The 27,676-nt window shown below is 40.1% G+C and overlaps 1 protein-coding gene across 2 annotated transcripts in view; it reads left to right on the top strand.

Annotated features, from left to right (window-relative positions):
- Nucleotides 1-27,676, top strand: part of mcm9 (minichromosome maintenance 9 homologous recombination repair factor) — a 117,571-nt gene that overhangs the window by 8,736 nt on the left and 81,159 nt on the right. For both annotated transcript variants that reach the window (XM_078289852.1, XM_078289853.1), the window contains exon 4: nt 22,630-22,736. In XM_078289852.1, the coding sequence (XP_078145978.1) occupies nt 22,630-22,736 (107 nt within the window). The remainder of the gene's footprint in view (nt 1-22,629; nt 22,737-27,676) is intronic.

Here is a 27,676-nt window from a genome sequence, read left to right as displayed (position 1 = left end):
AAAAACTATCTGTGCAGCATAAAAGGTTTAAAGTTTTATCCACAGTGTTTCCCACACATAGACTTTACTTGGGTGGGCCGCCCAGGTATGTTAATGGCCGCCAAAGTATATTTGGCGACCCGTTTTAGCGTTTTTTATTTTTATTTTTTTATCCGTGCGAGAGAACGATCCCCCTTGCTCTACCTATCCAGGGTTTCCCACACAGAAAACTTTATCAGCACTGACCGCCACAAATTATATATTTTTTTCACTATTTAATTGTAGAACTGTAGCGCATTGATTCGCTCAGCCCCTAATTGCTCCACGCTCTCTCTCTCTCTGTCTCTCGCTCTCTCTCTTGCTTGCTCTCTCTGTTGCTCCCCCCCTCTCTCTCTGTGTTGCTCGGTCTCTGTCTCTCTCTCTCTCTCTCTCTCTCTCTCTCTCTCTCTCTCTCTCTCTCTCTCTCGTGCTCACTCGCTCTCTCCCCGGACCCGTCTGTTCGCCTCCCACTGCACACGCGTGAGGGATATTTTTTTTCCATGCCAAGAAGACGGCCGACTGAATTCCCGAAAAGAAGAACTAACAGTTAACGTTACTTGGAATACAGCTGAGTTTCCCAGATTAGCACGCTGTATAGCCTAGCTGCTAGTCAGTACTGATAACGTTAATATTAACTTTTTAACTCTGACTCTGAATGTTTGCTCCCTCAATCCAGATTAATAGTATTGAAAAATATTTTCAAAGACGGAAAAGGACTCGTCCTGAGGAGGAGCAGGGACAGTCTGAACCAGAGGAGCTGCTGAGCAGTAAAACAGAGCAGATAATGTAACAATGTTAAAGGCTGTAATTTAACGATGTAAAGATTAAAGATGTCAGTTTCGGTTAATTTTGCTTTCGATAGGCCGACATCCATTAACCGGTAACTAACCGTTAAGTTTATTAATAAACTTAACGGTTAGTTTATTAATAATGAACGTGTCGCATGTCCAAATTGCACCAAATCCGACACTGCATGTCCTTGGTCCCCAGCAATACACCCGCCAAGTGTGAAGTAGATCGGACGAACGGTTCTCGAGATATGCGAAGGACACACACACTCACACACTCACTCAGACTCACAGACAGACAGAGATTCCTTGCTTTAGTAGATAGATGAGCTTTGGCGTCACATTTCGAAGCGCTGTCCATTTGCTGTAATTTGCATATAAATATCTGCACTTGTCATGCATGTGTAGCCCGTTTTAATATTAAGTGCTGACTCCGCCCACCCGGGCCAGTTTCGGCATACGCCGGTAGCAATTACAAGTGGACCCTATCCTACAGTTCCTGCTCTCAGTGGAGGGAGGGAGCTACGCTGTGTGTGGGAAGCGCTGTGATCGTCAGACCTCTCTGGATTAGATAAGCAAGTAGAGCAAACCGGCATCAGCTGAACCAATTTATTGCCAAATGCTTTGGGATTCAACACTTTAACATTGCTTCCCATGGTCAGAAAAAGTCGCCAGATTTGTCGCTAGTCACTTTTGAGAAATAAAGTCGCCAGGGGGTCTGAAAAGTCGCTAAGTCTAGCGACAAAGTCGCCAAGTTGGCAACACTGGTGTATGCAAATTAACCTATACACCGACATGCGTAACCGGTCAAAAATATTCTCGGTCGTTAACCGATTAACGGTTAACCATTGACATCCCTAGTAAAGATACAGGTGAGACTGACAGAGAGATGCAGCAGGGCAGAAAAGCAGATTTCTCTGTAAAAGGAGCCTCATTTCTATTCTTCTGTACTTTGTAGACAAAAGCAAGCAACAAACAGAACATTGTAGCACTGTTTATATTTTTAATTTATGTTATCTTTGACACAAAGTACTTTAGATATATACAGGTTAGTTATCTGTTTGACAAATGGAACCATTTAAAATGGAGTACATTAGATAATTTTTCAGCCATCCAGGTAATGGGATCCTTTATTGATATTAGCCTATATATTGACAATATAAGAGAATACAAGAATAAAAAGGCACTCAACCCGCCCCCCCCTTTGCATTTTTTTTTTAGACTTCGGGTAGCTCTCTTTCTCACCATACATGTGTTTGCATCCCTGTAATTAAAACTTATGGGTCATGATTTCAGTTGTGTCCTTTTGGCACTGAAAAGATCTCACTGAGACCTTTCAGTTGATATATAATACTCATATTCGCCCAAAATCGCACTTTGGCTCCAAGCCCTCGATATGTTATAGTGTTATAAAAAGAAACGAGGGAGAAACTTGATTCCCTTATGGAAGACACAGTTTGATCCCTCCATGCCAGAGATGTTTCGCTCACTTTGCAGATGGTAGGCTACCCAAACAAGGCAGACAAAAACAGGATTGTTCTTTATTGGCACTACAACAGCAGTTTGACATCAGTCTAAAAAATTTGTGAAAATCGCTTTCTCCATTTTTGCCTGACGAAGGTCTAAGTACCGAAACGTTGCCAATAAATGTTTTAATTGCAAGTACAGACAGTGTGCGGGAATCTCTTTCTATGTTCCGCCGACTTCCCAGTACTCTCCTACGCACCTGTCTCTCTGTATAGGTGTGCGAACAACCACAGTTTCCTGAAAATCGCTTTATCAGTAGCACCCATGTGTGTTTGTTTATTTAGGCGGAGACGCAAAGTGAAAGTAAAACCAGCGCACCACCTAATCTCCGACCAAATGAAAGATGAAGGAAAATTGTCTAAAAAGGGGGCAGCCTCTATTGTGTGCACATGGTTTGGCTATAAAAACAGGACATTATCATCTTGACAACAGCCCTGTTATTCCCAGGGCTGGAAACACCAGCAACCTATTTTACCACCTGAAGACCAAACATGTTTTATCGAAAGTTTAGGTGAGTGTTCCAAATACAAAAGTGTTAAAATACTTCAGTGTTATACCTGCAGTTAGGGCTTGGCGGTATGGCCTAAAAATAAAATCTCAGATTTTTTCACACCTACACCGGATTTACTATTTTCTTTTTCTTGTATACAAACTAAAAAAGACAAAGGCATTATTCAAATAAGTTTTGTTTTCATTTTAACAGTATCTACAAACAAGATGTTTAAGAATAGCAAGAAAACACTTCTTGAAGGCTCTTTTGTGCAAAAAGACATCTCGGAAGTGGCTTAGAACTGGAATTGTTCCCCGAGTGCTGCTCAGTGGCTGCCCACTGCTCCTAATAGTTAGTATGGGTAAAGTGCAAAGAATGAATTTCCCCATGGGAATCAATAAAGTGGAAACAAATAACTTAACAAATTTTTAAAATAAAAAATTGATGCCGCTAATGTTACCTGCTTTTTAGCAGGCGTTTGGGGGCTGCCGCTAGTTTGTGCATCTCGCAGTGCCACACACTTCTCCCACTCGGCTGCAGCCTCTGTCGGAGATGCTGGAATAAATTTGTTGCGGTGCTGCCTTTAGTTGCCACAGATTTTAGACAAACTTTACAATGGACAGTGGTTCGCTTGATGTCGGACATTGCAAAACCGAACCGCTTCCAAATGACTGAGGAGACACTGTCTTTTTTGGAAACGAGCTGCTCACTTGTAGAAGTGTGTGCTGCCGTCTTGATACTGTGTTTGTGTCTGAGGGGAAATCTCGGTGGGAGTTCTTGTCAACTGCCGAAGCTCAGGGAAGCGGTGGGGCTTGATTGACAGAGAGTGGTTCCGTGCCGTATTTACCCTGGTTAAAGTGAAACTCGATTTTCATTTTTACACATTGTCCTGAACCATAAATTTGAATTAATTGATCAAATCGATTTATCGCCCAGCCCTACCTGCAGTGTTAAACCTCAGGCAAATAAAAGGCATTTTGACGGCTTTCTTGTACTTAAAGGAATAGTTCGCCTAAAATGAAAATTCAGTCACCCTCTATCTACTCACCCTCATGCCAGTTGAAACACAGGTGAAGTTTGTTTGTCCATATAACACACCCGGAGCTTGCCAGCACAACTTTGTTGCAGCGTTCTTCAAAAAAAGTGAAGTCTTTGCGGCTGATCTTTAGAGTTTCGAAAAGAGCACAAAAAGAAACAAAAATATCCATAGAATTAATCCATACAGCTCATGCAGCATAATCCAAATCTCCTGAAGCCAACAATCGCACAGTGAGTGGAAAAGACCGATATTTACGCCATTATGGTTGCGATGTTGCAACCATGCATGTGAATCTCCTCCACTGTCCTCCTCTTCTCCACTATTCCGCAATGACACCCGGTCATGTAGTGTCACAGGCTTCTCTCTGTTGAACCATCCGGGAAGACCTCTCACTCAGATAATTTTTTAAATATCGGCACTGGGGAGAGAAGCTAGGAAACAGACCAAAGACAGAAAAGTTGGGTCCGAGTGAAGCTTTTTCAGTTTGTGTGACGTAGGCCTATGGCTAAGAGTATAAATTGAAGTGGAGGAGAGTCACGTGACTGCGCACGTGCAACTGTTTTTCGAAAACAACTGGCTGTAGTGAAGATTTGCTGTAAATAATGGCGTTAATATTGGTCTTTTCCACTCACTGTGTGATTGTTGGTTTCAGGAGATTTGGATTATGCTGCACAAACTGTATGGATTCGGGTGTAGGATGGTTGCGCATAGGAGTCTATAATCCCACATTGCACGTTCAATTGACACCAAATTTGCTCTACTTATGCATCCGGCTGTACTGTACAACTTTGCCAATAGGAACACCTATGTCTTCCACAATGGATTTTCTATAATTTCGGCTTTTTTGAAACACAAACTTTTGACAACTTCTCCTATACCGTTGGTTCCATAGGAGCCTACTCCATAGGGCCAATGGGACTCTGGCCCCCACATATTTTTGTCACTGACAACCACAATTTTTGACCACAATAACTAAGAATATAATTTTAGAAATAACAGTACTTAACAATCTGTATACAGTAAATCAATTGCACCCCCGCGCCTTAATACATTAATAGTATGACCCGGGCCGACAACGTCACCCACCCGCTTGGAAGAGAGCCGCAATACCAGATTGCTGCCCAATAGCCACAATAACAGCAAATAGTCACAAAGTGATTGCAGGCAAACGCTAACGGTAGGAAGCTTATAGACAACATTAGACCTAGGCCCTGCATCTTTGGTCTTTTGGATTCTGATGATTTTTAGGCTATAGTTTGTGTGATGAGAAACAACCCCGCTTGAGTGTGTTATATTGTGATGAAGAGTGCAGCCGTAGACCCCATTATGTTCAATACCGGGAAAAAACAGGGGTGTCATTTATAAAACATTGCGTGCACACAAAACTGGCTTGAAAAGTGTTTACGCCACTCTTCACGCACCTACCTTAACTTGTTTACCTTGATTAGCCTACCTTACCTTGGTTTTGGAGACATTGAAAAATAGCGACTTCGATGGTAAAGTAGTGCAACATGTCAGAAATGCCTTTACACTCAGTTTATTTCTAGTCCTACTAAACATCAAATTAGAAAGCCCTCTAATAATAACATACCATACTAGTGTCTTTGTGGCGTCAGTTTGAAAGCCTATCTGGCTGCTCTGATGGTGTGAATTAGTCTCAGTTAAGTGCATTAGAGTCTTTTAACAGAGCCCCAATTTGTCCCACATAATTTGTGACAAATTCAAGGTGTTCAAGGTTCTTAAACAACGATGCGTTATGGTTTCGGGGCGCATTGGAGATGCCGGTGCTGGGCGTCTCCAATGCGCTCCAATGTGTCTCCATCCTCTTCAGCCTCCACTTCACCACCAGTCGCACCCACTGCGACTGTCTGATCCCCCAAGTCAGAAAATGAGAATAAAACACTTGTTTAGTCTCTTCTTAAGTGTGTTATGCATTGTTTTAGTCAGATAAATCAGATGAATATGAAATGTTGAATGTGTGGTTAGGTTCACTCGGACATCGGTCTCATCTTCCTCTAAAGTCATGTCGGTGTCAATCTGTTTTTCGAACACAATGCCACTAAGTAGGCCAAAAAATCAATATTCCAGCGCACACCAGGATACTAGGATTGACACTTTTTTATTAACAGATTACATTAAAAACAAAAAGGAGCGAACTACGCGTTTCGCATGTTGCTTCATCAGATTTGCTCTGTGCTTGATTGCCATCAGGTGTGTCTTTAAATAATCAGGTGCTGATTAGCGGAGAATCCAACAGGTTCATATTCCCCAATGCAAATGCACTTAAAAAAGTCAACAATAATAGGCAATAGCAAATATAATTCTACCGTACAAAAATAGATATAAGTATTACATTTCCATTTCCATAAGATAATGAGATACAATTAATGTTAGAGTACAAAATACATAGTCTGGCTATTTCATCTCTAATACTACAGAGGATATCGATCCAGAATGCATACATTTCCATAAGATAGAGTGCAAAGTAATATATCAAAAATAATAGAAAAAAGTAGAAAATTATATATTAGATTGAAGAAAGAGGGTACTATACAAAATACATAATACATTTCGCCATGATACATTACAAGTCGGAAGAGGTGAATACTATTACAGAGTAGATATTAAATATACCTGTCTTAATAAGGGTGGGGGGGGGGGCTGTGCCAGAAGGGGTTTAGTGGCTCAACTTTACCTACATATGAGGTCACCTGTAGGCACAGAGAAACAATGTAGGTTAGACATACAAGCACAAGTTACGAAAATGGACTCAAGTCTAATGCCTCATTCAACCCATGTGGCTCCAAGGAGTTGAGAGTATATATCCAATATGCTTCCCTTTTCACTAACTGATTTATAATATTGCCACCCCTAGGGTTAGGAGTGACTCTCTCAATCCCTATGAATTTAAGGGAGGCAGCAGAACCATGGTTTCTTTCTTTGTAGTGCCTCGCAATAGCGTAATCCATGTTTTCATTTCTTATAGCTGCTTTATGTTCGGCTATTCTCAACTTCAGATTACGCTTTGTTTGGCCTACATATATAAAGCCACATGGACACTTCAGCATATAGATGACATGTGTAGACATACAATTAATAAACTCTCTAATTTTATACTTTTTACCTGTGTGAGGGTGGCAAAATTCTTTAGTATCATAAGTGTTAGAGCAATGTGTACATCTGCCACATCTATAATTTCCATATACCTCCTTAGAGAGCCAGTTAGTTTTCATAGGTTCTCTATACATAGATGCCACAATAGAGTCCCTTATATTCTTACCCCTTTTATAACAAAGCCTTGGCATAGAGGCAGAAATATGCTGCAAAGAAGGGTCACATTTTAGTAGACCCCAATGTTTTTTGCTAATGTTCTTAACCCTTCCAGAGATAGTGTTGTATTCAGACACAAAAGAAACTCTGTTGTCTTTAGGTCTATGAGATGAGCAAAATAATTGTTCTCTATTTAGGTCACTAGACTTGTTGATAGCTGTATCCATAACATGGTCCTTGTAACCTCTTTGGACAAATCTTGCCTTCATTTCTCTTGCTTTGACATCAAAATCACTGTCTTTATTACATATATTTTTTAGCCTTACAAACTGCCCATAGGGAATGTTGGCTAGCATTTCCTTAGGATGGTGACTTTGGGCATGTAAGATAATATTTCTGTCAGTATCTTTTCGAAATATAGAGGTATCAAGTTCTCCACTGTCATTCACAGATATCAATAAATCCAAGAAGTGAATTTTCTCTTGACTATACTCCATGGTAAATCTCAATGTAGGGTAAGTATGATTAATGTAGTTACAAAAGCCATGGAGTTCTTCCTCAGTAGATGTAAAACACAAAACCACATCATCAATAAATCTCTTATAGAACAAAATGTTCTTCAAAAAAGGATTATTGTTGAATATGTACCTTTTCTCCCACAGACCCATAAACAAATTAGCATCATTAGGAGCAAAGGGAGACCCCATGCTCGTCCCCTGAGTCTGTAAATAGTAGTTCTTGTTAAACATGAAATAATTAGAACTCAAAATAAATTCAGTAAGAATCATTAAAAATTCAACCGGTAATTCCTCTCTTTGCAGTTCTAAAAAATATTGCATGGCCTCAAGACCGCCTTCATGTGGAATGTTAGTATATAAACTTTCCACGTCAAAAGTTACCAAAAATGAACCCTTGGGTATTTTCACTTCTGACAATAATTTTAAGACATCACCAGTGTCTCCTACATAAGACGGTAAAGTTCTTACAATATCTTTTAATGAAGTGATCAACAAACTTACTCAATGGTTCGGATAAAGAATTGTTCCCTGCAACAATAGGTCTTCCTGGAGGATTCGCAAGTCTCTTATGAATCTTAGGAAGTAAATAGAATGTAGGGGTGACAGGATGCTCTACTGCTCTAAAACTCATATTGAGCCTTTGTAATCCACTTCATCTCTAAGGTTCTATTTAAAATTCTATCTCTGTCAATAGTGAACTGTTCACTCGGGTTGTTAGGTAATAACTTATAAAAAGCATCATTACTCAATTGTGTCTCAGCCTCTGCAACATAATCAGTGGTATTCAACACCACTATGGCACCTCCCTTATCTTCCTTTTTAATAACAATATTATGATTAGACTGTAATTCTTTGAGAGCTTTCTTCTCCAAAAAGCTAACATTAGAAAACTTGGATACAGGATTAGACTTAATTGCAGAGGCAATATCACTTTCCACTAATTTGCTAAAATTTGGCACCCAGGAGAGAAGCACTGCTGTGCACGGGGTATCTTCAGTTTTTTGGCCACTAAGTAGGGTTTCCCCCATTATCAAAGTAAGACGTCTGTCAAGAGGACAGAGCCCCGGTGTTTCCTTGCCCCACCGGTGGCTCTGACACTCGCTGTGCAGCAATGCGCTTCTATGCACAGTTTTATAAATGAGGCCCCTAGTCTTGGCTTTGTTACAACTTTAATGTTCAAAACTCCTAAAAAAATGTTGTAATCAGAATCATGCATGATTCACTTTTTTACAGGTGTGGTCATTTAGCCCAAATGAAGCAAAATTGATGAATTAGCCTATTTATATCATATATACTATATCACTAGGGCTGGGTATCGGTACTCGATACCTTTTAAGGTATCGACCGAAATAACCCAGTACCAAGTAGTATCGAAGCTTCTCCAGTCAAACAATACCTGCATTCAATACTTTTTGTACACAGATCTAGAAAAAAATGACTATTTGTATGGTTTTGCTCGCAGCCAATCACCACAAGCGTTCTTCGATTTAATGCGACGTGTGATTGGCCCACTACTGTAGCAGCTACAACCCATACAGTCTGTGGTGAAGTCGAGCGCGGTGTATGTGACGGAGTTGGCAGTTCAGCGTGCCGAGATGCCACCAAAACGTAAAAAAAAAAGGTATCGAATAAAGTACTGTATTGGTATCGGTATCACTTTAAGGGTACTGGTATTGTAATTTTTTAAATGATACCCAGCCCTATATATCACTTGTTTTTTTTTTATTTTTTTTTTTTAGTTCCATACTTTCACATACCTTGGTATAATTTCATTTTCACTATGATACTACTGATACTACTGTAGACCTAAATCATAAAGTTGCAAGTGCATTATTTTCAATAAAAATGTACTAATAATTAATTACATTTTCAGCAATTCATGTGACTAAATTAATCACTGGATTCGCCTTATTCAAAACAACCACATTAGAGAGCTTAGAATTGCAGACAACACTTAAAAAAACATAACACCAAAACCCATCACCTGTCTGAATTTAGATTTTGCCCCCCCACTTTAATCTAAAGTTAGGCGCCGGTGGTTTCAAGTGGTTCAATTGCCAATCTAAAGATTCGATTTTGTTTTCCTGTTTTGTTTTTATATCTTCTTATATCTTCTTATATCAAGTGGAAAACTCGCACATCCACAGAAGGTTAGTGCAGGTGCGTCGGAGAAAAACAGTAGAATACACAATAGAATAAACTCCCACACTCTGCTACTTGCAATGCAACACCTGTTTATTATAAAGTAATGTTTCGGTCCAGCCAGACCTTCGTCAGACTAGTAAGTGGATCTTGTCATTCGGATGTCTTAAATAGATAAAGCTCCACCCCTCTCTGTGTCCTCAGCTGTGAGGCAATAATTTTTTTGTGATACATTTTTTATTGACATTTTGGTATAAAACAGGGATGTGGTCATAAATTCATTTGGGAACAGAGAGGAGATTATGAAAAACAACAACGAACTTTCAAATTTTCACATCCTCCCATTCAATCTAAATATCAACTCAGATGTCAATCTACTTTAGATCGAAGAATATAATAAATAAAATAAAAAGAGAAGAATGAAGGAAAAGGAAAGGTGGACAAATGAGAAAATAAATAAAAGCAATACCACACCCCCTGCCCTCCTACATCCTTCCCACATCACTCCCTATAAAATGTATTCTCTAATCTGAAAACATCTTTTTCCAATAAATTAGTTTCTTGAAAAAAAGCCACATCTATTTTTTCCCTCTGCAAAAAGTCCATTGTACTTGTGCGTTTATGAGGAATATTTAGGCCCCGCCCATTCGGAGCAGGAGTGAAATACTAGTCATGACTATCTAGCTGGAAAAACAATGTCAGAAAAATGCACGTAAAGTAAAGCAACTACAGTTGTTTAATGTTGGTTGTTTAGATCCATCTGTAGGGCGCTGTCCCACCCACCCACCAACCCCCAATTCCCAATTCTATAACACACTTACCCACCAGCCCAACATCCCCCCATTCCCTCCTGTCCCCCCAGTCCCTAAAAACTGTGAAGCAATCATGACATCAGTAGGGTATAGAGTCAATCAATACAATATCTTATGAAATCCAATAGTCAAAAGTGCAACAAATTATCCCAATAGCCACATATTATATACAGAAATGTACATAATATGTATACAGGGATTAGATACCATTGTAATGGGACATCGGTCGTACTTGACTTTCATAAATCATTACAAGGGTCTAGTCTAGCAACATAGAGGAGGAGACTCCATTCTTGTTACGGCATCACATGCCATAGTATCTCATCATTCAGTCCATTTTGTGATAGGGTTTGTAATTTATATATCCAATATACTTCTCTCTGGTTTAAGATCTGGTGGGTTCACCTTTTCTATACCACAGAACCTGAATGATGAGATGCCATGTTTGCAATCATTGAAATGAACTGCCATTGGGTATTCTCTATCACAAACGTTTTTATAGAAAACTCAATGAGGACCGAAGTTTCAGAAAGAGGTTAACATTTACTTTGAATGTACCCTAACAAATAAAGTGATCTCTAAAGCAAAATTTGAGTATTTGAAGTGTTTACATCCTGTATGTCCGGTTATCTATACACTGCCTAAACTACACTGAACAAAAATATAAACGCAACACTGTTTTTGTCACATTGTTTTTGCTCCCATTTTTCATGAGTTGAAATAAAAGATCTAAGACTTTTTCTATGCACATAAAAGGCTTATTTCTCTCAAATTGTGTTCACAAATTTGTTTAAATCCGTGTTAATGAGCACTTCTCCTTTGCCAAGATAATCCATCCACCTGACAGGTGTGGCATATCAAGATGCTGATTAAACAGCATGATTATTGTACAGGTGTGCCTTGGGCCGGTCACAATAAAAGGCCACTCTAAAATGTGCAGTTTTATCACACAACACAATGCCACAGATGTCACAAGTTTTGAGGGACCGTGCAGTTGGCATGCTGACTGCAGGAATGTCCACCAGAGCTGTTGCCCGTGAATTGAATGTTCATTTCACTACCATAAGCCGTCTCCAATGTCGTTTCCGAGAATTTGGCAGTACATTCAACCGGCCTCACAACCGCAGACCACGTGTAACCATGCCAGCCCAGGACCTCCACATCCTGCTTCTTCATCTGCGAGATTGTCTGAGACCAGCCACCCGGACAGCTGATGCAACAGTTGGTTTGCAAAACCAAAGAATTTCTGCACAAACTGTCAGAAACTCTCAGGGAAGCTCATCTGCATGCTCGTCGTCCTCACCAGGGTCTTGACCTGACTGCAGTTCGTCGTCGTAACCGACTTGAGTGGGCAAATGCTCACCTTCGATGGCGTCTGGCACTTTGGAGAAGTGTTCTCTTCACAGATGAATCCCGGTTTTCACTGTACCGGGCAGATGGCAGACAGCTTGTATGGCGTTGTGTGGGCGAGCGGTTTGCTGATGTCAACGTTGTGAGCAGAGTGCCATGGTGGCGGTGGGGTTATGGTATGGGCAGGCATAGGCTACGGACAATGAACAGAAGGTGCATTTTATTGATGGCAATTTTTATGCACAGAGATACCGTGACGAGATCCTGAGGCCCATTGTCGTTCCATTCATCCACTGCCATCACCTCATGTTGCAGCATGATAATGCACGGCCCCATGTTGCAAGGATCTGTACACAATTCCTGGAAGCTGAAAACATCCCAGTTCTTGCATGGCCTGCATACTCACCAGACATGTCACCCATTGAGCATGTTTGGGATGCTCTGGATCGGCGTGTACGACAGCGTGTTCCAAGTCCTGCCAATATCCAGCAACTTCGCACAGCCATTGAAGAGGAGTGGACCAACATTCCGCAGGCCACAATCAACAACCTGATCAACTCTATGCGAAGGAGATGTGTCGCACTGCATGAGGCAAATGGTGGTCACACCAGATACTGACTGGTTTTCAAAAAATGCATATCTGTAGCCCTAGTTATGTGAGATCCATAGTTCAGTGCCTAACAAATGTATTTTTTTTTAGATAAAACTGCACATTTTAGAGTGGCCTTTTATTGTGACCAGCCCAAGGCACACCTGTGCAATAATCATGCTGTTTAATCAGCATCTTGATATGCCACACCTGTCAGGTGGATGGATTATCTTGGCAAAGGAGAAGTGCTCACTAACACGGATTTAAACAAATTTGTGAACACAATTTGAGAGAAATAAGCCTTTTGTGTGCATAGAAAAAGTCTTAGATCTTTTATTTCAACTCATGAAAAATGGGAGCAAAAACAAAAGTGTTGCGTTTATATTTTTGTTCAGTATACATAAACCCTAAAACAGAATAATTATCCAGGTCGATCAGTAGTAGCGAGGACGAATTCTCTTCTCTTCTGGAACCACCCTCTATATTTGTGGATTCCTTTATCAAGCCATATGTGTTATCTCTTCCTTCCTACATAAGAGAGTTAGACTTCATCAATAAGATCGCAGAAATCAAAGTCTTAAATAATGAGTTTTTTCTGGTTACATTCGATGTCGAATATCTGTATACCAGCATCCCCTACTGGGGGGGTTGGCAGCACTGTCACATTATTTGGAAGACAGATCTAACTAGATCTAAAACGGTTCCTTGAGAAACTGTGTGGGCTTGCTGCAAGCAGCTGGAAGTATAAGAATAGGTGATTCGTTAGACAGGTAGGTAGACAGGGTAGTTAGACAGGTGATTAGTTAGACAGTTGGCTAGTTAGACAGGTTAGTCAGTTAGACAGGTGGTCAGTTAGACAGGTGATTTGTTAGACAGGTAGTTAGACAGGGCAGTTAGAAGGTGATTAGTTAGACATTTGGCTAGTTAGACAGGTAGCCAGTTGGACGGCTCAGTCAGCTAGCAAGTTAGACAGGCAGTTACACAGCTCAATCAGATAGACAGGCTCATATGGCCACGTAATATAATACTGCCATGCTCCAGACTAGTAGCTTTTTTTGCTCCCCCTTGTGGATAGCTGCTGGACTATGCAGACAGCTTGTAGGTCTAGAACAGCGTGCCTTGCATGCAGTATGCAATGGGCCTAAGGCCGGCATAGTCACATTACTCAGCCCTAAAGTCACTGTTAGCTCCAACTCCCAAGTGACAAACAGATGGAGTGGATGCAAATTCATTTTTTGTTTGCCTGAAAATTAGCGATGCACCGATCCGATACTTGGCATCGGTATCGGGCCGATATTGGCCTAAAATGCTGGATCGGACATCGGTGGCAGCTAACGTTATAATCCGATCCGATCCAGAGCAATCAGTTCGAGCCCCCGGAGTAGTAAACGGGCGTAGTCGCCTGCCGTAAAACATGCCTGAGTTTGCACGTGACGCGACACGAGTGAGTGAAGAAGTTGGAAAAAGAAAGCGAGCGTGCAGGCAATGTGCTGATCAGGGCTCTTAACTAACTTTTTTCACCATCCTCCCGGAACCGTCCCGAAATACAATCTAAGCCGTCCCGAAATGACTGTGGGCCGTCCCGAATTTAAAATCTTACGTTTGGTGTAATCATCGATAAAAAGTAATCATATGGATCACTTCATGGCACTTCACACTCTCTCTCTGTGGGCCTGATCTAGGATGTCGGTAATCAAAAGGAGTCTCCTCCCCTCAGAGCTCTTCCTTACCGCCTCAGTGGCTACCAGCTTGCCTGTCACCTCCCGCCGGCTGCCACTCCCTCCGTTCAGCCCCTTTGCCGACCGGGCCAATCCTGCCTTTATCCGCTTCATTTTCCGTTTCATCATTAAACATTTCCTCCAATTCAACAAAAAGTCTCCCTCAGCCTCAGCCATTTTTCTCGTATCGTAAGTTGCTTGTTCATATCGTAAGTTGCTAGTTAGCTTCGTGAGTTTAGCTTTGTCATGTCCGTTACATTACATTACATTAATACTAGCAAGCTTAACGCTGCCTACCTCATTGACTTGGGTTGAATTCCCCGTTGCAGCTGCGGCTGTCGTGAGGTCAGAGGCTGGCGGTTCAGGGTCTGGCTCTGCTGTGCGTTTTCCTGATGTTTGCTTTCTTGATGTAACGTTAACGTTAAAAAATTGCAGTATCCCACTACGGGACGCCATTGCCATTGTGTATCACTCTGACAGTCAATACCGGCGGTGACAGGCGTCTGACAGGATTTCGCGGGTCTAGATAACGCTACTTAGTAACGTTTGTGCGCGTGTGTATGTGTGTATGTTGTCAAGAAGGTTTAATAAGAACTGTGTGTGCTACACAAAACGTGCAGTCAGTTTCATTTTCATCGCCGTTCATTGTAACGTAACGTAACGTTAGCAGTTTTTTTTTTTTCAACTCTCGTCCCAAATTCGTCCCAAAATTAATTTACATCCTCCCCGATCCTATTTTTATCGGCCCCGGGACGACGGGAGGTCCTTAAGCTCGAGCCCTGGTGCTGATGTAAACATGTCAGCGGTTGGGAATTATTTTAGCCACAAAGGGATGCTAGATGGCTATGCCATTACTAGCGTCCCAAAGATCTTTATCCAACTCACTTTACCAAGAACTTCATCTGGCGACGCCTTCCAAACGCCTGCTCCTTAGCTCAAACTTACATCGAGTGTCCTTGGGCTTAGTATCATGTACACGCCACCATAAAGGTTTCAATTAAGTCTTCCGTTTTCACAAAACGAAGCTTTTAGGAGATGGGGGCTAAAGCTAATGCTACCGCGCTGATGACGCTGACGCGACCTGTGCGTGTGTCAGCGTCAGTGACTGTCAACACTGTCAGTGAACGGAGGAACAGGCTGACAGCAGAGAGAGGTGAGATGCTTCTGTTTCTGAAGAAAAACCTGCCTCTTGTCCTTAAGTGATTAAAACTAGACTAGACTTGGCACACACTGGATGTTATGCCCAGAAAAAGCCTATGTGTAGCAGTATTTTTTCTGTCAGTTATTCACACTAAAGAAGAGGAAAAAAAATATAAGCAAAGGCTGTATGGTTGTTTCAATATTGTTTTGTAGCAGTATGCACTGGTCAGTTTATTGCTCTTTTGCACTTTTGTGAGTTTTTTTGCACTGTATCCCTATATTGCAGCAATCTTTTATATATCCTAGGAACTGTCATTCCTATTTTGGTCAGTTCTTTTGCCCTGCTGCTTTTCTTTTTTTTAACAATAAAATTATTGTTCCCATGTTATTTACATGTTGTATGCAGCTGTGTAATTACAGAAGAAAAAAAGGGGTCAATATCGGATCGGTACTCGGTATTGGTTGATACTCAAAATTCTGGTATCGTTATCGGATCGGCAGTAAAAAAACGGTATCGGTGCATCCCTACTGAAAATAAATAAAACTTAAACATCGTCAAATTCCCTGCTCCAATTATTTTAATTATTTTATTATTTTACTTGAGGAATCACTATTTAATTTTTATTGCCTAGTAAGCTCTTGTAGCCTAAATAAAAGTTAAAATGGAAAAATATCATAGGAATGTCTAGAACTACTTATCATTTCATGATGAATATTTATAATTGAAACCAACAGGAATACAGAAAAGAAACAAGGTGACCGGACGGGATAATTCTCAGCTATTGTCTAGACTATAGGCTTCTCCAGCCAAGCAAAGACACCAACAGACCTCATCAGCATGCTGATGTCTGCATCCACAGTAGGGCTGAAAGATGCATCGTAATTTTATTGTTACCGTGATATGAATTTCTGCAATAAACACATCGCAAAGGGCTGCAATAACTGGAAGAGGGTGTAATACTGTTGCTGTAACTTAATAAAGTGACAACAACTAAATCAGTGTTGTTCTTGTGTACTTGCAGTGTTTCTTTACTTCACTGCCAGCCATACGTATGGATGTTTTTTTCCAATTTACCACATTTTCCTGGAGTACTGTTACTAGCTTTGTTTGATGCATACTTGCCGTGATTAGGAGACCAACATTTGATAGAAGAAATAGCCATTTTGAGTCTGTGTAACTGCTGTGACAAAAGAAGCGATCGTTGTTACTCACCAGGCTGATGAAAAATATGCAAAAATATAAAAATATACTGTATACAGTAGGGTTGGGCAATAGGACGAATATATCGGCTATCGGCGATTGGCTGAGTCCATCGCCGGTTGATTTTTTTGGGCGATTTTTGTCATTTTATTTTGCTAATTTAATGGTAAATAATTAACCTGTAAAGCGCAATTCAAAGCGTGTGCGAATATGAACTGGCAGTTGGAGTTAGGCGCCGTTATCCCGTATTTAAACGACATTACGTCTCCACCCTCTCTATCACAGGTGCCTTTTCACTCCGCCTTCCAGAGTGGCGTTTAGTACAACCATAAACATAAACACACTTGATTTCCGACGTGATCCGAAGAACCAGTTATATATACATAAATATATGCGTGTGTGTGACCTCACCGTCACACACTTCTAGCCCGTGATGCTAATTTTCGCTATGTTCAACTCAGATCGGGCAGCGACAAACCCATTTCAGATCCAGTTTTCAAGTCGCTAACACTTTAGCATAATCAAATGCTATTTGGCACTAATTAGCGTTGCAGCTAGCGGACTTTTAGATCGCTAACATTTTTAGCATAAATCAATGGAGTTGAACATAGCGAAAATTAGCATCACGGCTAGCGGACATTTTCTCTAGTTGGCTAACGTTACATACTAGAAGTTGACTCTGTCGCTGTGAGATGTGCGCGACTCACATCTACGGTTGACTCAGATCGGGCAGCGACAGTGTGTACACTTTAGTTTAGTTTTTGATTAAAGTGAAGGGGGTTAGCCCCGAAGTTAGCGACAATGGCTAACCTGACCAGGCTCACTTAAGGTGGACTGACCTTTAAGGTGGACCAGCCATTCTCATTGTAGTGACAATCTCAGCCGCTCTGACACCCGGCGAATATATCGGCAATCGCCGGTTGTTGGGCTGACGGTGGCCGGTAGGAAAATTTTGACATATCGCCCAACCCTAGTATACCGATGTCACTCGTTTCAATTGACCTGATTACCACCGTAATACCGCGGTAATCCCGCGGTAATCCCGCGGTAATCCCGCAGCGGCAGTTAAGGGTTTGAAATTATTTATCCAGGAGTAGTTGCAGTGCGCACCAACAACCACCACGTGGCACATGTGAGCAGTCCAGATGCAGTCTCTCTGTCTCTCACATTTGTGTTATGATATTTAAACCAACCATCCGTTAACACAGTTTAGACTTATCTATCAGACACAGTTTTAATAATCAATAATAATAAAGTTGAAAGTGAACTATTATAAGAGTCTGGCCGCCAGAATGTTATGTTAAAAAATGAAGTGTTGTTTAGTGTTTATCTTTTACAGTGTTTATCTGTAAAATTATTGGAAAGCATTTCTTTATCATATTCCAGAAACAACATTTAATCTGATTTATTGACATTTAATTGAAAGAAACAGTTAAAAACTGTTGAAAAGCTTCACTTTTATTAAGATATTAAGTATTTTACATGAGCAGCCCACCAGTATTTAATATGTACAGATAAGAACAGATGTGTAACGGAGGTTTGGGATTAGGTGTGTTTTCTGTGCTTGTTCATGACATGGAGATGTAGACAGCAAGCTAACTATATTAGCCTTGTTTTTAGCCTACTTGACATGTATTCTACAGGTCTGTCTGGCGTACCCAACTAGTCTGACATTACATGCTATTCATCACTTTTGTATTTCGTTGTGAATTAACTTTATGTTCTTTTAATTTTTTTAATTAAATGATTTTAAATAACTTGCCCTGTACGCGATTTCTAATTCAGTTTCATGACAGTATTGTATGGTGCTGTGTGGTTAACCTGCTTGCATGGTAGTGACTGTGAGTCTAGCTGCCAGTCAGAGTTACACTGTGTTTCTAAACGGAAGCGTTTGTGGCCGCTGTGTAGGGAAGTGAACCAGGTCGACATTTAGTTTTGACAGATAAACGAACTGTATGATGACATCTTGTCAAACTACCATGGCAAAGTGCTGTAAATGCTTGAACAAGGATACAGGGCCAACTCATGATTTTCATTACCTAGTTCTGCTAAGTAACTCAAATAAAATAGCAAGGAACTGAAGCTGCATTTAAATGTCAGAATGTAATGTATTTTCGATTGGATCCATTACGTATGCCTGTTTGAGTCGAAGATAACAGCTCCATCTTGTACATAACTTTCTAAATCCTCTTACAAAAGTTGAATAGGTTATTTACAAATAAAAAACTATATTAGATCTACATGTTATCGCTGAATGAACATTAAGTATTGAGGGGCAGACGAATATGAACTTTAGGAGATTCCTTCTCTCTCTGCTCTCACAGCCGCCCCTCCCCCACCAAACTGTCCGTCTTTTGTTTTGCTTAATGGCCCTACTGCTAGCTGATGCTGAAACAAAGACCTCGGAGAGGGACAAATTCACACCCCTCACCCCAGCCCCGTAGCCAGAACAAATTGAACGGGGGGCAGTCAGTTTTCACAGGGGGACCGGACTTAACATGGTTGGAAACGTATACCTTTACAGGGTAAAAATGCCAATAGGCTACCACTATGTGACAAGAGAACCCCTCATATTAAGATAATGCTTAACAACCCGTACTTTAATACAAAAACACTTCAAACTTGTTAATTATACACTCTTAACAGAAAAAGGCTTCACTCGATGTCTGCATCAGAGCGCATCACAGCATAGCACAAGCATTTTCTAATACAAACTTTTTCACATTTTCAAACGTTGTCCCAGGCTTGGGTACGGGGAGATGGTTAGGCCGTGCGCCTTTACGCAGAGGTGAGGCACACACTGATCCACGTTCACTCATACAGTGGACTAGGAAGGCTAATATAGCTATATAGGCACAAATTAAATTATCGCCTGCCAAACTGAGAGTATGGTAGCGCTTCACAGACAACATGTAAACTATGATCTATTTTCTCCACAGCTGTAGCCAGAACAGCAACTGGTTTCACCTCAAACACACTGCAAGTCGTTGCTCAGGGTCGATTGGCATCGCGTCATGTAAAATCCACTGCATAGGCTTTTTAACCATTGTAATATCAGTATTTTGGTGTATTTTTTTCTATTAACACTAGAAAGGCCATGGGCTGGCATTGAGATTTTAAATTTCAATTTCTGAAACACTGGAAATTCTATGGTCTCGCTTTAAAGGCATTTTCAGAATTAAAAAAAAAAACAAGTATTGTACCGAAATATGTTTTTTTTTTTTTTTTAATTTCCTCCATGCCTATAAGCCTATAAACTCTCTGTGTTCCGTCCGCCTTTCCAAAATAGGATGGACCCAACACTTTCTCCTCTTTTTACTGTTTAAAAGAATGAAGATAACGTTGTGACTGCATTTTCATGTCGCACCGGTGTGAAACAGCTTTTAGCGTTACACTATTTAACTTAAAACAATTACTAGATGTGTACACAAAATGGTCTTTATGAACCCATAATAACGTTTAAGATGTAACAGGAGCATTACCAAACAAACAACAAGGGAGACTTGAATTAAGACGTGGCTCACTGCAGTCAGTCAGTTTCTTCTGCAGTTGCTTCACTTCCGGTGGAGTCAACGAGCGGAAATACGGACAGCGCCACCCTGCCATTGCAACTACATTGTGGTCGGAGGGTGTATTATATAATCCTGTCAGCAGGATTCAAGCACTCTGCGCCACCTAGCATCTACAGTTATCTAGTGCAGCCCCCACGTTTACCGCAGAGGCAGCACCATAGTAACGCGGCGGTAAAGCAGACAAATGAAACGAGTGACATCTGTATATTGTGAGTGAGTGACGGTAGAAGCGACCAATCTGCATTTGATATGAAAATTATAACATTTGCATATCAAAAGCGGGTGGCCACAAAATCTGATAATTGGCATATCAAATGCAGATTGGTTGGAAAAAAACGCTTTTATAAGTTAAATATCTTAGAAACTGTAAGAGTTATCAAAAAGTTGAATACAAGGACAGATCTCCAAAAGGAGCTAAACAGTTTACAGTTTGAATGAAGTTTCTAGCTGGAAGTATGTGGAAGTAGTTCAGTTCAAAAACCGCACAGAGTAATACTAATGACAAGATGGCGGAGAAAACGAATCTTGACTCTGTGAATAGTCACATGACTATATCAACGGCACTGATTGGTCGAAATATAGATTTTAAAAGTTAAATATCTTAAAAACTATAGAGTATGAAAAAGTTGAATACACGCCTCTCATTCCAGTTCCAGCTGAACATTTTAAAGTTTGAATGAAGTTTGTAGGTGAAAGTATGAAGAAGGAGATAGGCGTCAAAGTTTTGGGGAAAAAAATAATAAGTTAGACTAAGAACAACGTAACAACGTTGCTTGCAGCAAGCTCACTAATGACCACCAACTTTTAATTCTTGAATTGGCTGAATACGTACTAAGATATAGGCCTAATTACTTCAAATTCTTCAAGTGGGTGGCACAGCTATGGGGAGCCCCCTAGCACCAAGCTATGCTAATCTGTATTTGGGTCTTTATCCCACGGCGCAGCTGAGGGCATCACGCTGCAAATTCAAGTCAGTCACTCAGTCAGGTAACGCTTAGTGAGATGTCGCTTCGTGAGATGGCCTCTAGAGGCCAGAGTAGGTGGTTCTCTATGCACATCTCTGTGCAGGAAAGAAACGAACAGAAACACGTTGTTGATGGCAAATAGTTAGAAGTAGAACTATAGTAGAAGTCTTCCCAAGAGCCAGTTGTGCAGGCTCAGACCTATTTGCCAGACCACTGGTAACTACATAGAAAAGCTACAGACATGAAACAAAGGTTTATTGAATGTAGTTATCCCCTCCAGTTGCTGGATGAGGCCTTTAAAATGGCCCTAGATAGACCCCGTGAAGAACTCTTGCAAAAGAGTCTTCCCTAAAAGAAGAACCATTCAGTAATGTTCAGCACTACATATACACCTAATGCTCTCAAATTGGGCACTATTGTAAAAAAAATATAATACTGGCATATACTATCATCAGATCCTACAGTGTCAGGCAGCTGACCTCAGAGAGCCTCCACTTATAGAATATAGAAGGGGACGTAATCTAAGGGATAGATTAGTACATGCCAACAGCAAACCTAGGAAGGGTGTCACTCAAACTCTTTTACTCCCACTCCACAATGGTTGCTACAAATGCAGAAGATGTGCACAATGCAACAACATGATAAAATGTGAATACTTCTGTCATCCTCATACTGGCAAAAGATTTCCAATTAATGATGTAATAAAATGCTTTACTTCTCATGTCATCTATATGATAAAGTGTCCTTGTGGTTTGGCATATATTGGGAAAACTTATCATCCTCTAAAAAAGAGAATAAGTGAACATAAGAGCTCTATCAGGAGAAATGATAGAGAGTACCCAGTGGCAGTTAATTTCAATGATTGTAAACATCTCATCATTTAGGTTGTGTGGTATAGAAAAGGCGAACCCACCAGATCAAGGTGGCAGTGTTGAGAAGATCTTAAACCAGAGAGAAGTATATTGGAAATATATATTACAAACTCTATCACCGAACGGACTGAATGATGAGATACCATGGCATGTGATGCTGTAACAAGAATGGTGTCTGCTCCTCTATGTTGCTAGATTAGACCCTTGAAGTTTGCTCATCATTGGTAAAAGTGGACCTGGCCTATGACACTATGGCTTATAACTCAAACAGAAGCCAGAGTGAACACAGTAATTTTTATTATTTTATTTGACAGGGACAGTGCTCAATAAATATATTGTGCCAGATATAGCTGTAAGCTAATTTCCATCCGTAAAGCCAGTACAAAGTTGGATTTTGACACATTTTAACTTGCCATTACATTCTTCTGTTTCAAAACTGAGGCCCTGATGGTTTAACAGCCTAATCTGGTAAAACTGACAGTAATCTAAATCTGGATGCTGCACTGACATGAACCCTGCCATTGCCGCTAGTGGCTATATTTTTCTATTTATTGTTTGTTTGTTTATTTCCTTACTTTTACTACTCTGCACTTTGTTGCTCCTCTTCTGTGTGTCCAGGTCTGCCAGTGTGTCCAGAGCTCACTAGAGACACCATCCCCAGGTCCAGAGATGTAGGTCACTTCCTGTCTGTCACCGGCACAGTTATACGCACCAGTGTTGCCAAGGTAACACCATTGCAGATATTTTTGTCTGTTCAGTTCGTATCATTTTGCTAGATAATTCATCATAACAGCAAATAACTCAGCTAACTTAACTTTTATTCCCTCAATGATGTTTTTCAAACCAAATCACCTGTCTGAAGTATCCTTTCATCAGCAGCTTTTGAAGTAGTTCTTATTGCATAAATTATTTCAGAAAGATTTGTTCTTGTTTCCCCACGAATGAAGTACCAAAATGAGTACACATTTTGGCACAGAATGACTTGATGAATGATTGCTACATCATTTGCCAGAGGGGAACAAAAAACCTGCATCCTATTTGGTCAATATAGGAGTGCCAGAAAAATTCTTCCCCGACCCCTTTATTAAAAAAGACATTCAAGCATGTACCTGGAAAATGGTGCTTTATCATACTCAGTACTGATCATGGAAGTATTATTATTATTATTATTATTATTAGTAAGTATTATCATTATGTACTGATTATGTTGGTAAATGAGGATATGCAGCTTTTTTTCCCATGGCGCAGCCCAGGGCATCACAAGGTAAATTCAGGTCAGGCAGGCAGGCAGTCAGTCAGTCAGGCAGGTAACGCTTAGTGAGATATTGCTTTGTGAGATGGCCTCTAGAGGCCGTCTTTGGCTAAGAAATGGCCTCTCGCCTATGGGCTAAATGCCACATTGAGTTCCGTGCTGATAATGCCATATTGAATTCCATTGAGTCACACCATTCGCCATCAATTTACAGACATCCACATCTTCTGCTGTCCTGCAAACCTTAATGGTAGGTAACGTTATTACCTGTGGTATGTGACGTTGGTGGAATAGGTAGGTCGCACTAGCCGAGCATTGCTCCCACACACACTGAGCCCCACTCTCTGCCATTAATTTACATACATCCACATCTTCCGTGGCCCTATAAACTTTAACGTTGGGTAATGTTATTACCTGTGGTATTTAAGTGGCACAGGATCTGTGCTTGTTTATAATGTATTGGTTATTTTATTTTCTCAAAAAATTAACGTGACCAAAGAAAAATATGGGTTGACAGACAGACATATACTGGGGAGTATATGTCTGTCTGTCAACCCAAATTTTTTTGGTCACCCCATCACACCCACCCCAAAACCAGACACACACCCCCAACCCCACCCATTACACAAACATAAAAAAAAAAGTTCACAGACTTCTTATATACACATACTGTATACTTTTCCTGAATTTCCCCAAGGGGATCAATAAAGTGCTATCATCAGGAATTATTAACAGAGTTTAGAGAGAACCTTTAACATCTGTCTCATCGAAAGGACGTCAAAGGGCATTAGTAGGTCCAGTGTGTATGAGGGGATTTTGAACACTTGGGGTTGGAAACTTTACTCGGAAGATTGGCATAATATAAAAGTAGCATTACAAAATACAGATAAACGTAACAGTTACTAAATTAGTTAACAGTCTTGAGAACAACAACCACAACCACTTTTTGAATTTGGCAGGGAAGTACTAGCTAGTTAGTAAGCTACTAGGCTACCTAGGCTGGGCTCTGGTAGCTAATGGACTAAATATATTAAAATGTAAACATATCCCTCTGGATTCTTGAGTTCCATTTGTTTCAAATATGTTTTTCAGTGGACAATCTGTGAAATGAGAAATCTTGGTTCACAACAGTAGCACAGAGCTGGACTTGCTCTTCCAGGTAGCGTTTCCCACCCTGAGTGTTCAAAATGTGAATAAGGTAAATTCCAAAATACATGCATATACGTTCCAGCTTCATTATTACATTTTCTACAGAGGTGTAAGATAGAGTTGTTAAACTTATTCAGTTTGACAGGTGGAAGGTAATATTTTGAAATGAGTTTATAATTAGTTTCTTTAATTTTTATGCTTGTAGCAGGGGAGGAATACACTTTTTTTTACAGATATAAGCCCAACATTCTTCAGTCAAAGTTGTACCAAGATCTAATTCCCAGATGGCTCTCAAAGGAGAAGAAGCACAGGTTGAGTGATTTGATAAAACTCAAATAAATATGCAAGATTTTACCTACTCCAACTCAGATAACTACTTTAAATTGACCCTTACTTTTTCCTGAAAGGATTTCAGAGAATGAGAATCATTGGAAAGCAAATTAGTAAAAGATTTTAGCCCAATAAACATAAGCCCATAAACGAAAATCTGTTTCACATAGGCTAAAGCTTGAGAGAAGTCAAGGTTAAAAGCAATTGGAGAGTTATTGCAATGTCTGTGATGTTACATCTAGAAATGTTCTACAGTCCTTCCACTCCAAAAAAGTACAGAATTATGGAGATGTTTTATTTAAAGATTGCACATTTTGAAAGTTGTTCACAAAGATAGTAGAAAACAAATCTAAAGGGTCACAGGAGAGCACTTCTAATTGGGTCCACAGTGAATCATATCTTATCAAGATATTGTATGCTTTAACTGTGAGGACCAATAGTATAATTCTAAATTTGGGAGTCCTAGTCCACCTTTAGATTCTAACTTCATTAGGGTTAGAAGCTTTATTTGTGGTGTTTTGTAACACATTTGTTAACAGATTTAAAGAAAGATGGTGGAAGATGGCATCTGAAAAAAATAGGTAAAACCTTGGAAGTATGCTCATCCTGACCACATTAATTTTGCCTATGAGGGAAAGAGCTAAGAAGCACCAGGGGCCGGAGTCACAAAAACTTCTTAAGAAAACAAATCTTCTCAAGTGCCATTTCTTTCTTAACTTTAGTCTTAAGAAAAAAAATAGGAAAAATTGATATTCTCCAAAACAGTTCTTATACATTTTCTTAACTTTCTTCTTATGTTTCTTCCTAAGAAAAAACTTACGAATAAATGGTATTCTTGAAATGAAAGTTCTCAAATTTGTTCTTGATTTTTTTCCTTAACTTTAAGACAACCCTTCACCTGTCTTAAAATTCCTACAGTGAAAATGTAAGCCTCTAATTACATATATTTAAACAAATTTTAGACAAGTAGGTTATAATTCAAAGTCTTCATAGGTTCCTCTACACCTAACATTAAGATTAACATTTATTGTAAAGCTTTATTTGGTGTAGGGCCAAGTAGGCCTCTGTCTCATGTTTATTGAAAATAAACTAGCAAATTTTACAGTTACCAACAGCCACCAATGTTTAAATCTTTTCATATACTTCATCAGTTGTACCTAAATGTGTTGCCCTAAATAGGTTTTCCCCCCAATTGTTTTGTAGATGGAAGCACTTTGGGTTGCCTCCTAGCCTTGTCTCCTAGCCTCAATGGTAGTAAGCCTAAAGTTTATTAACCATAATTAATTCAGACCCTATTTTGAGAAGTTCTTAAGTAGGAAAATTAAAGAAAGCCTAAAGTTTATTAACCATAATTACAACCCCAAATCAGAAAAAGTTGGGATGGTATGTTAAATTAAAATTAAAACTTAAAACAGTGATTTGTAAATTATCTTTGACCTGTATTACATTGAAAACAATACAACAGCACATTATTTGATGTTTTACCTCATGAATTTTATTGTTTTTTCAAAATAAACACTTACTTCAATTTTGATTCTTGCAACATATTTCAAAAAAAGTTGGGACAGTAAAGCATTTACCACTTTGTAATGTTGCCATTCCTTTTCACAACACTTAAAAGACGTTTAGGGACTGAAGACACCAAGTGATGAAGCGTTTCAGGTGTAATTTTGTCCCATTCTTCCTGCAAACAAGTCTTAAGGTGTGCAATAGTCCGGGCTCTTCGTTGTCGCATTTTCAAAATATGCCACACATTCTCTATTGGGGACAGGTCGGGACTGCAGGCAGGCCAGTCCAGCACCCGCACCCTCTTTTTCCGCAGCCATGCCTTTGTAATGTGTGCAGAATGTGGTTTTGCATTGTCTTATTGAAATATGCATGGGTCCCTGGAAAAGATGTCGTCTTGAAGGCAGCATATGTTGCTCCAAAATCTCTATGTACTTTTCAGCAAGTTACCTTTGCCAAGGGCACTGACACAACCCCATACCATGACAGACCCTGGCTTTTGGACTTGTTGCTGGTAACAGTCTGGATGGTCCTCTTCTTTTCATCCATTTCTTCCAAAAAAGACCTGAAATACTGATTCGTCTGACCACAATACACATTTCCACTGTGTGATGGTCCATCCCAGATGCCTCCGAGCCCAGAGAAGTTGAAGGCGCTTCTGGACACGGTTAACATAAGGCTTCCTTTTGGCACAGTAAAGTTTTAACTGGCATTTGTGGATGTAACTACATATTGTAGTGCTTGACAAAGGTTTGCCAAAGTAATCCTGAGCCCATGTGGTTATATCGCTTATAGATGAATGACGGTTCTTGATGCAGTGCCGTCTGAGGGATCGGAGAGCACAGTTATTCAGCTTAGGCTTGCGCCTTTGCCCTTTACGCACTGAAATTCCTCCAGATTCCTTGAATCTTTTAATTATGTTATGCACCGTAGAGGGTGAAATATCCAAATCCCTTCCTATCTTTCTTTGAGGAACATTGTTTTTAAACATTTCAATAATTTTCTCACGTATTTGTTGGCAAACTGGCGATCCTCTGCCCATCTTTGCTCCTAAAGGACTAGACCTTTCCTGGATGCTGCTTTTGTACCAAATCGTGATTACAATCACCTGTTGACATCACCTGTTTCAAATCACATCATTATTTAATTATTTTACCTCATTACTAGCCCTAAATTGCCCCTGTCCCAACTTTTTTTGGAATGTGTTGCAGGCCTGAATGGCAGGAATGGATGCATATTTACAAATTAAATGAAGTTGACCAGACAAAACATGAAATATCTTGTGTTCATACTGTCTGCAATGAAATACAAGTCAAAGTACATTTAGAAATCACTGCTTTCTTTTTTTATTTGCATTTTCCATACCGTCCCAACTTTTTCCGAGTTGGGGTTGTAATTCAGACCCTATTTTGAGAAGATCTTAAGTAG

Source organism: Centroberyx gerrardi, chromosome 18 (genome assembly GCF_048128805.1).
Source record: "Centroberyx gerrardi isolate f3 chromosome 18, fCenGer3.hap1.cur.20231027, whole genome shotgun sequence".
NCBI classification, from domain to species: Eukaryota; Metazoa; Chordata; class Actinopteri; order Beryciformes; family Berycidae; genus Centroberyx; species Centroberyx gerrardi.
Note: the sequence above shows the minus strand (reverse complement) of the source record. Positions and strands in the feature narration are given on the sequence as shown.